The sequence below is a fragment of the Ammodytes marinus genome (genome assembly GCF_949987685.1).
Source record: "Ammodytes marinus genome assembly, chromosome: 13".
Lineage (NCBI taxonomy): Eukaryota > Metazoa > Chordata > Actinopteri > Uranoscopiformes > Ammodytidae > Ammodytes > Ammodytes marinus.
In genome coordinates this window covers 18050652-18061248 of record NC_137217.1, presented here as the reverse complement: position 1 = coordinate 18061248, position 10597 = coordinate 18050652, and the positions used below count along the sequence as shown (strand labels likewise).

The 10597-nt window shown below is 38.9% G+C and overlaps 1 protein-coding gene across 1 annotated transcript; it reads right to left on the bottom strand.

Moving 5' to 3' along the window:
- Window positions 1-4322: 4322 nt before the first annotated feature.
- zdhhc11 (zDHHC palmitoyltransferase 11) lies at window positions 4323-9889 on the bottom strand (the record flags this gene model as incomplete). The annotated part of the gene is made up of 8 exons (XM_080039561.1): window positions 9817-9889; window positions 8189-8407; window positions 6624-6802; window positions 5662-5763; window positions 5422-5546; window positions 4930-5085; window positions 4559-4668; window positions 4323-4337 (listed from the first exon to the last, which is right to left on the bottom strand). Exons 1-8 carry the CDS (start codon window positions 9844-9846, stop codon window positions 4323-4325), a joined length of 936 nt encoding a protein of 311 aa, XP_079895687.1. The 5' UTR covers window positions 9847-9889.
- Window positions 9890-10597: the final 708 nt, after the last annotated feature.

Below are 10597 nucleotides of genomic sequence, written 5' to 3'. Positions count from 1 at the left end.
CCTACTGAGCTCTCAGATTTAATAAATTTAAAGACAGGGGCGAGTGGTCAAAATACACACATGTCTATGAGCAAAAGAAAAGGGAATATGCTAGTGTTGGAGATCATCATGATGAAAGTAACCTGGACTGAGTGTAATGGTTTGATGACATAATAGTCTAGCTATTTCTGATACAATAGCGCCACTGTCTGGTTAAACTTTACTTTCAAATTGATCGAAATGAAACCGTATGCTAATCATTAAAAAAAACTATTGACCTAATCTAGTAATTTTTTAATCAGAAATGTCCCCTTCCATGGAAAGAAATAATCCATATTTACAAAAGACTTGTTGATTAATGGTCTTATTTTTGGTGTTTTCTTAATAGTCATACTTTTTTTTTAAACGGATAAAACCTTATTATATACAAGCAGGGATTGCCAAGAACTATTGACTGTAAATAAAAATCCTGATCTTTTGAATATGTAAATCACTGGTCAGTGCTCAATAACAGTTGTGATCTTGCTTTCTACTTAAGCAATGTAATGCTCTGTTGACTCAGAAATGGTCTTCTTCTAAGCCGTTTACAGTGGCAGAATACCTCCAGTTTGTTTTTTAAATTCCTCTTCTGTACGTTCACATTTGCATACCGTTTGCATACTGAATGCGACAGTTCCTCTGTACACAACCATATGCTTAGCAGTCAGGCTGTCCCCTTCATTTAGCTTGCCTGTAAATGTGGTTTTAGGTGACAAACACCATTTAGCCTCTTGCAATGATCTGTGCTATTATTGTCTATCTTGTGTGGATGGTATACTGTAGAAAGCAAACACAGGCCTTATCTACAAACAACCTCTTCGGTGCTTTGTCTTAAGCCCAACATATAGACAAAGTGGTCGCTGACGAATGTGTGGTAACATCCAAAAAAAAATAATCCAATCAGTAGATATTATTGATTAAATTTAGAGTGACAGAAACTCAAGAAACTTGTAGAAGCTAGAGGTGGTTGGGTGTCTTTAGTGCCACTGTGTGTTCAAGTAGGATAAAGAAAAAGAAAATAAATAATGAAGCAAACAGGAAAACTTATATTTCAATTATTTATATAAAATGTTGTTAAAATTATCACTGAACACTGCCAGCTTTGTGAAATCAACAGTTAATAAAAACAGCAACAGAGAGCGGATGGGCTTTCTCCTTTTCATGCTACCATCTGCTTCACCGCTGTCATTTAGAGAAGTATTTTGGCACACAGGGTTGTCTTTGGCCATCACGTAAGATGATAAGATGCCTATACGTTGCTACCATTTGTATAAAAACATGAGCACTGAAACCATCATCTCTTTTCGGAAAAAATGCCAAAATCCATCCATCCATCCATCCGACTCAAGCAGGTGAAACAGACTAACCTGGAAATGGGGCTGGATGTTCGCTCTCTATACATAATTAAGATAAAAGAATACTTTAAATAATTCGACCAGCGCCATAAAAAGAGCAGGGCTGTACGCTTATTTTTTTAGGTGGTAGCACTGGTGCTAGCAAGCAAAGAAATTCAGTAGCACAAAAATAAATTTGGTAGCACACAGAGTAGGCTATGATCGAAAACTTGCATAACCTTAACCCTTGCATTTCGCTCTAATTACCTTTGAGCATGTCATCTTGGTCTCATTTGAGATTCTCAATTAATATTATATCCTAGTGTGTGCAGTAATAATTATAGAAAAATGTATAGGGGTGCACTGATTGCAATTTAGACAAAAGAATCTAACCTGCCAATTGCAATTTTTTGCTGATTCAGAATTATTTCTCCCCGTAAAAATATAAAAATAATATCTATATCTATATATTTTTTGTATATACATATAATTATTATGTTTATAATACATTTTTTTAGAAAATGTCCTTCTGTTAATTAAAACCAAACTTTAAAACATTAAACAGCCTATTAAATAAATAAGTATACATATTGGTACAACTTAGGATAAATTAAATAGGTTGTTGTGAATGTGTTGAAAGTAGCTTTTCAGTGGCTTATTTAAAACTTTGTTTGTTTATTGTTGACTGCTCTTTGCAGCTGAATGAGTTGCCTTTCAAGCTAGAGCACTACAGTGCTGTAAAGCGCTAATTTCCTGTTCTTACCGGCTTCAAAATAAGTCAACTCACGTTTGGCTAGTAATAGGCTTTTAATGTGAAGGCGCACAGGAAATGTTCTGTTTGCACACGCGCTAACTTAACTGAGGTAATGTGCCGTCTCCTTCCGGTTATTACCGTTGGTGAAGTTTTTATACGCTAGAATCGCTGCACGAGCACAGATCCCGAGGACACATATCTTTCACCAGCCAAAGTGGAGGTTGGACTCAATAACTTACTCGCCTAAGACCGCATTTGGACAGTGTTAATGTAGAGCACTCTAAGCAGTGTTGTGCAGAGCTCTTCTGTGTTTCAAAGACAGCCTCTCCTCATTAGCACTAGTGCGAGTGGACTTGTATTAATCATCGCACGTGATCAATTTCAGTAGCAAATGCGATCAAAACTGTCGCACTGTACAGCCCTGAAGAGTGTAGATAAAAAAAAGGACAAAACACAATGACGGCTCCACAGTTACTTAGACTCAGGGCTGTACAGTGCGACAGTTTTGATCGCATTTGCTACAGAAATCGATCAAGTGCGAATCGATGATGAATATAAAGGAGCGCTGCACAACACTGCTTAGAGGGCTCTACATTAACACTGCGGGTAAATGAGTCTTAGGCAAGTAAGTTATTGAGTCCACCCTCCACTTTGGCTGGTGAAAGATATGTGTCCTCGGGATCTGTGCTCGTGCAGCGATTCTAGGTATAAAAACTTCACCTACGGCAATTACCGGAAGGAGACGGCACATTACCGCAGATAAGTTAGCGCGTGTACAAACAGAACATTTCCTGTACGCCTTCACATTAAAAGCCTGTTACTAGCCAAACGTGAGTTGACTTTTATTTTGAAGCCGGTAAGAACAGGAAGTTAGCGCTTTTTTCTAGCTTGAAAGGCAACTCATTCAGCTGCAGCGAGCAGTCAACAGTAGCCTAGTCTATTTAAACAAAGTTTTAAATAGGCCACTGAAAAGCTACTTCCAACACATTCACAACAACCTATTTAATTTATCCTAAATTGTACCAATATGTATACTTATTTATTTATTTAATAGGCCATGTTTAATGTTTTAAAGTGTGGTTTTAATTAACAGAAGGACATTATAATAATAATAATTCTGAATCAGCAAAATTGCAATTGGCAGGTTAGATTCTTTTTTCGAAATTGCAATCAGTGCACCCCTATTCATTTTTCCATAATTATTACTGCACACACTAGGATATAATATTAATTGAGAATCTCAAATGAGACCAAGATGACATGCTCAAAGGTAATTAGAGCGAAATGCAAGGGTTAAGGTTATGCAAGTTTTCGATCATACTTTGTGTGCTACCAAATTTATTTTTGTGCTACTGAATTTTTTTGCTTGCTAGCACCAGTGCTACCACCTAAAGAAATAAGCGTACAGCCCTGCTCAGACTGCATGCAAAATGTCCACTGGATGAAAGAAAACAGTTCCAGGATATGAATGGATCTGTGGCGTCAGGTCCGAGACGTCGTATGTCCTCACCAATGTGACTCGTAGTTACGTGACTCAGTTTCATAAAGCATATTTTCGTAATAGAAAAAAGTTCCTCGGAGCAGCATATCCTGATGCACAGCCATGCAAACGCCAGTGGTCGCTAGGTATCATCTGGAGTCATCACTGCAGCCTGAGCCGAACTCAGAAGGTCCTGCACTCCAGGAACACCGTCAACAGTTTTCACAAAGGCACCCTGAAGCTTTTCATCGATGGCAGGCGTCCAGATTTTGATGTCGTTCCTATTCATTTCCCCTACCCGACACAGGAAATAAAAGATACTGAAAGTCCCATAATCTGTCTGTAACAGCTCTTTTTATGTATACTTTATTTACAGTGACCATACAAATAAAAATTAATTAAGTGAATGTTTTATCTTACAAGCATTTCTTTGAATAATATTGTAAGGTATTATTATTATTATTATATTTTTATTTTTTAAATTTTTATTTTATTTGATGTGCTGTCAAAATACTCACTCACTCTGCTCTCCGTGGGATTCTCTGTGCCATAATGGAAACGATTCTCATTTTCTGCCGATTTCTTTCTGCTGATGTTTTCCAACTGGGACAAAAAAAGATTTGTCATCTAGCATCACCCACTGGATGCATACGTCAAAGCTTTCAAAAAGGAGATACACGTAGAAATTCTTACTTCAGTGCATATGGAAAACTTGCTGGTCAGTGGGCCTTTATCATCAAGTTTGCAGGAACTGCAGAAAAAACAGTCCTTTATCATCCTTCTCTAGAAAATTAGCTTTAATAAAAAGCTTAACAATAACTGTAAGGGAAATATACCTTGAATTCTGTGATAATGTGGGCTCACAGTCAATTGAGTTTTCTTTATTCTTAAAAAAAAGGAAAAAAAAGACGTTTTACCCACATGACAGAATAAACAAGTGCTTAAAAGTGAGAGGCAGAGGACGGGTCTCACCTTCGGGGCTTTGTTGTTGGTTTTCACATCAGGTGGTTTTCCTGCTTCAATGTTGGATTCTTTACTGCGCCTCATCTTTATATGATCGTATGTGCTGATGCCTTTATAAACTGTAAAGCCAATAACACACACACACACACACACACACACACACACACACACACACACACACACACACACACACACACACACACACACACACACACACACACACACACACACACACACACACACACACACACACACACACACACACACACACACACACACACACACACACACACACACACACACACACACACACACACACTTAATAACTGGATGAGGGGAACAGAGCCCTATCACATGTTTGTATTGACCAGTAGACTCACAGAGGTAAAAGTGGAAGGCCATCAGATGAGCGAACATCATCAGGCAGGTGATGCTTAGCATTAATGTTCCGAAGGCTACAATAAGGAGACCAGCTGAACTAGTCTTAACAGGAGCTAAGGGTAAAAACACCAGCCAGGTAGTATTCCCCTGTATACCTAAAAGAAAGAAAGAAGAAAAAAGAGGACAACACAAAAACAGCTTTTAGTGTGTAATTTGAGAGTATTTTGGTGTCATCTAATGTGGAAAGTTTTAGACGGCAACGCTCCGGGTCTACCCCTCCTGAGAATTTTGCTATGGTGGCCTTCAAGGACATGAGTCTAGAGAAAGCATCATATATCACTGCCTCGTCTTTCCACAATATCAAGTGATGAGGTGAATATGAATTTAGTTATTTATTCTGAAGTACTTATTCTTTGTCTTCCAAAAAATTAAGAAGCTGCTTTTATGCTTCATTCAGCCAGATAAAGAAAGCTCATTATTGGGTGACTGACCTGCATACTGTGGGGCAGTCCGTAGGCAATTTGGATCCAGGTAATGCTGAATGAATATAAACAAGATGACAATGGCGAGCAGTAGGACACCTAGTGTAGCAGAGGTGAGTGCAACGAAGAAGCACCTGAAGGCAACACACAAAACCAGATGTACTGTAATTTTCTATATTATTCCACATTTAATTTTAACATCAGCCGTTAAGTCAGATACAGGAATTACATCATCCTAAACCCTCTTACCAGTAGTTTCTGCCACCCACACAGGTGTTCAGCCATTTGCAGTGATGATCGAAGCCGTCCACACACTTGTTGCAAGCCGCACAGTGTTTGACTTTGGGACCACTGCATAAAGATTCATTATGTAAGCATCAATAATCTAGCATCACGATTGCTTAATGATACAAAATCGCATTAAAAAAGTGGAGTCAGTGATTCTGGAGAACGATTGTTAAAAAAATAAAATAAAAATAAAATCAGTGAATATCTCCTCCTGATCCGCTACGTGTCCGTATTGCACGTGCAAAACCTGGTGTAACTAAGGGCTGTAACGATATGTGTATCGAACCGAGAATCGCGATACACAGAGCCACAATCCCACATCGCCGCGTGAGAAGGCAGAATCGCGAGTTTATTATTATTATTTTTTTAGGCTTACGTTTTGGATAAAAGGTTTGGTGAAAGAAGCTGTAGCTGTTAAGTGTTTATTTGTTTTCTAACTTGATTTTTGGTTTACAGCATAGTTCAATATTTTTTTATTTTTCAATTTTGTTACAGAGAAGAGAGAAATGTTATATCTTTGGTTATTTATTTATTCATGTTGCTGTTCTTTGTGTTTAAATATGTTCATGTTATTTGTCATTAAATGTTACATCAAGTTAAATGTTATTTAAATAAAATGCTTTTTAAATTTCAAAAATCGTTGTTTCGAATCGTGGGTCAACAATCATGATACAGATCAAATTGTGAGTTTTTGTATCGTTACAGCCCTAACTGCATAGGGTAAAAAAGGGGGCCTACTTCACCTAGCAACATGCCCGTTTAAAGAGTCTAAGCTGTGAATTGATTTATCTTTCAGCGCACACACAGTACAGACAAGTAGCCGATCATGAGGAGATATTCACAGATTTTGACAAAAAGTGATTATCACAACAAGCAATCTCCAGAAACCCCTTTAAGGACTACTGCTTAGGGAGGGTACGTACACTCTGATATTGCATAGATAACAGTGCAGGTCCTGGATGACGTGAGATTGCTTTGACCGGTCAAAAAGCGGTACTGGACTGGAATAGCTCTGTTTGGCCCTCACACCGGCTTCTGCTGGGTCAATAGTCAAAGCAGCAATGTGCGCAATGAAGTGTAGGATGAATATTATGCCCATCAGCTGTATCAGAGAGTCAAGAAGAATAGCACTGACATAAAAAAGTATTGTAATTATATGTGATAAACGTGCAATAAAGAGTCGCACAAGTAGGGGAGAACGGGGTAATATGTCACACAGGTTGGTTGTCACAATCGTTATCTCGGAACCAGAAGGCGCCGTCTGTGAAATTTTGGTAAGTAAATATCCAGAATTGGGATCAGAGATCACCTACATAGTCTTCCTTGGAGTTAGACTGCTGAATTTGAGGTGAGAGGACTTTTTGTGTTTTTCATGTCAAATTGAAAATATTTAGCTCCTCAGTATTTTTCTTGTAGGCTTTTACACAATGGATAACAAAACACTTGTTACCCATAAAAAGTGTGAAGGGTAAACTATAGTTTAGATTGCGGTTAGCAAGCTAATTAGTTGTAAGATGGTTGTTGGCCTTGATTCTAGCAAGAAATTCAAGTTGGGGTTGGTCGTCACATTTTTTGGGGGGTTGGTTGTCACATGTTATCCAAAGGCTGCAGCCAGAAAAGGAACCCAATAACGAAATAAATTGTTAAGCTGTATCCTCACTGACACCCCAGAGAAGGAGAGAATAGAGCAGGAAAAGGCAGCTAGCATGCAAATGACAAAAGGGCAACAAAATCAAAACAACCAAGTGCATCCCTAACTAGACCAGCTGCCAAGGCTACAGTAAATTATGTAGGCCTATTTGTCAACTTGAAAATGCAATTAAACTTTCAAATTTAGTTCTGCTTTCTTTTTAAGATTATTCCCATTAAGATAACATTGTGACAAACAACCCCATAGTGTGTGACAACCGACCCCTTGATGGGGTTGGTTGTCACAGTGTGTAAGGGTGTCTTTGATGATTAATTTATTTTTTATTACAATAAGATAGAAAAAGTGAGGGGTACACATTTCAAGCCAACACCTTAAGCTTCAATTTAATGTAGGAATGACTATTGAAAGATGCTTAGGTGATGAGCAATTCTCACTGGAGTAAAAGTGTGCCTACTTACCCCGTTCTCCCCTATACACTATACAACTTTTGCAAACAAGAGGGTCTTTTGTGTGTGAAATAGTCAGTTATGAAGAAAATATCTGTTCTCATGGCAGTGCAGCTTCAGTTAAACTAAACCAGTTTTTATATTATGCAGCGCTCAACGTGTGAGAAAAACACTACTGCTTGTGTCTCTTGGGCTTAATAGAGACCACAGACACAGAGACAGTCATGTCTGGTGTGACAGGAGCCTATACACAGCTAGCACAACACAATCCTTGTCTTGTCCGGCAGCCCAAACAAACCCGTAGCACAGACTAAAGTTAGCTCCATATTCAAATCTGAAAGACCAGTCAGCTACAATAACAGCTGTTTCAGCTGATGCCTGTTAAGGATACAGCGTGGACCACATGGTTCCATGGAGGAGGCAAAAGAGGGATATAGATGCCAAAGCTGACTATGGCCAGGTAAATGTACACCAGCCAGCCAACCACTTGGAAACCATGAAGGGGCCATGACCATCCGTTGATCCTGGGAAGCTTGGAGGGAACCAGCTCATTCTTGCTGCTGCCAAGCTCGGGAGCTGTGCGCCTCAGCTTTCGGCTGAAGCAGTTCATCTGGACCGCACAAGAAGAGAATAGATAGTCAGTGGAGAGACAAAACAAAAGCTTCCTCTAGGCGTCTTTGAACCGTTCGGCCACACAAGACCCATGCGCCTATAGGCCTAACTACATTCAAGTCAGCTCCAGCAGAGTGTGCGCATTTGCTGGGGAAATGAGTTAGGGAAATGAGTTGGGCATAATGATAGTGACTGTTCAAACAATAAACCACCACTCAGGCTGCATTAGTTTTAGCGAGATGTTCCTCACATTGTAAACTAATTAAACACCCTATAATTAATCTCATTGGTACAAGGATGGTCAAAATATGGGATTACAGTAGGCTAAACTTTCCTAAATGACCATAAAGTTGAATCAACACCAAATGGTTTTAACAAAGACTAAACAATATTATATTCATGAAGGTGGGATGTTTTTCTGAGCCGTTGTAGCCTACAAAATACAATAAGGTTTTCCCTAAAAAGCTGTAGGCTGACCTATGGTGTACAGTGTAGGCGCCTAATCCATCTTCATAAATGAATGTTTTAAATTGTTGTTGTCTGTGTGTGTGTGTGTGTGTGTGTAAACTTGTTATGTATTCTCATTGTATATTGTGTATCTGTACTCGACGTCATTGTAAAAGAGGGTCACCCCTCAATTGATCTTTCGAGGTTAAATAAAGGTTACAAACAAAAATGACGAAGGCAGCAATAATCGGAGTTTGTCTATGTTCCCACAGCCTCTATTTTCCCACATTTCTAAGTTATCTAACTATAGTCTATAATAGTGAAAAGTATTATGTCTGTGTATGTCACTCCGATTCTTACCCATAACCACCCAACACTATGCCTGAGCCTTATCGCCAATTTCAGGAACATAGGGTTGTTTTGCCTAGGTCCATGAGGGCTGTGGCCCCATTTAATAACAAGGAGAATATTGTCACATACAGGAAACAGTTGATCAAGAGTAATTTAACAAAAAATTCAACATCCCTTTCTCTGTAAACAGTAATCACGTGTTTTGCTATTATCTTACTTGATCCAACCCTAAACTCTGCTGAACGTTCTCGATAATTAGCTGGAAACAATAACGTTTATTGGGCTTAATAACAAACAGGAAATGAATAATAATGTTAATTGTGTATCGCTGCATTTAGATTGAGTAAAATTTACCGCTAGTTACCAAGTGAAGCTCATTGTTTCTAGCCGACAGTTGGTTTTGTTGCCTTTGTTTTGCTTAACAACAGAACGTCTTCGCTAAGCTTTAAATTAAAGGTTACCTGCTTGGCTCGCCCAGCGTTTTGTGTAAAACTACAGCACACTCGGTTTTTCATATCTTTACGGCTTGAAAGAAATAATGTCTTGCAAACACTTAGGCCTACCTAAAGGTAATACGTGAAGTTTAGTTTGTAATCCGAGAAGACTTACTTTTGCCAGCGAAAGACCGTCCGCAAGCATCAAATTAAAACAATATTCCTCTGTTCAAGTACAGACGGAGATTTCCACCACTTGATAGCCCATGTTTAGTCCGTCAGCCGAACAGGTGCGTCAGTGAGTAAAATTCACATAATAGTAAAACAACACACACACCGCCAGGAAGACGCGAAACTACTGAAGTAAACTAGTATAAAAAAATACTCCAATGTCCTAGTATTTGTATCCTCGAAGGAAAAGTTCAAGAATCGACTCACTCAGCAGCTGGTGGCGGCGCTATGGAAACCGTCTTACTGCGCATGTGAGCTAGGAGGACTCTTCAAGATACCCTGCTTTACATTGTGGCCATTCACGGACTGGGTAAATAGGGAACGCACACTCAATTATTTTCTACACACAGGTGTGTCAACTTGGTGGACATGGAACTCCTCATATAAAGCCAATGATCTGATCCCCATGAGAGCAAGATGAAACGTCTGCTTACAACATTAAAATGTTCTTTCTCTGACTGTTTCATCATGAATTTCTCATTAGTTCTCATGCAACAGTAGGCCTATACTGAATATTAATGTAAACTGCATGCCCATGCTTTTGTTTTCACTTCCCTGTTTTGTCTACACTTACTGACACATTCTACAGAGTTGCTCAGTAAAAGAGTGGAAGTTTACTGCTGCACAAATCTGAGGACTCAGCAATGCAGCTTAACTGAATCCGGACAATCTTACAACATCCATTAACTGCAAATGATGGAATACTGATACAGACTTCCTGCATT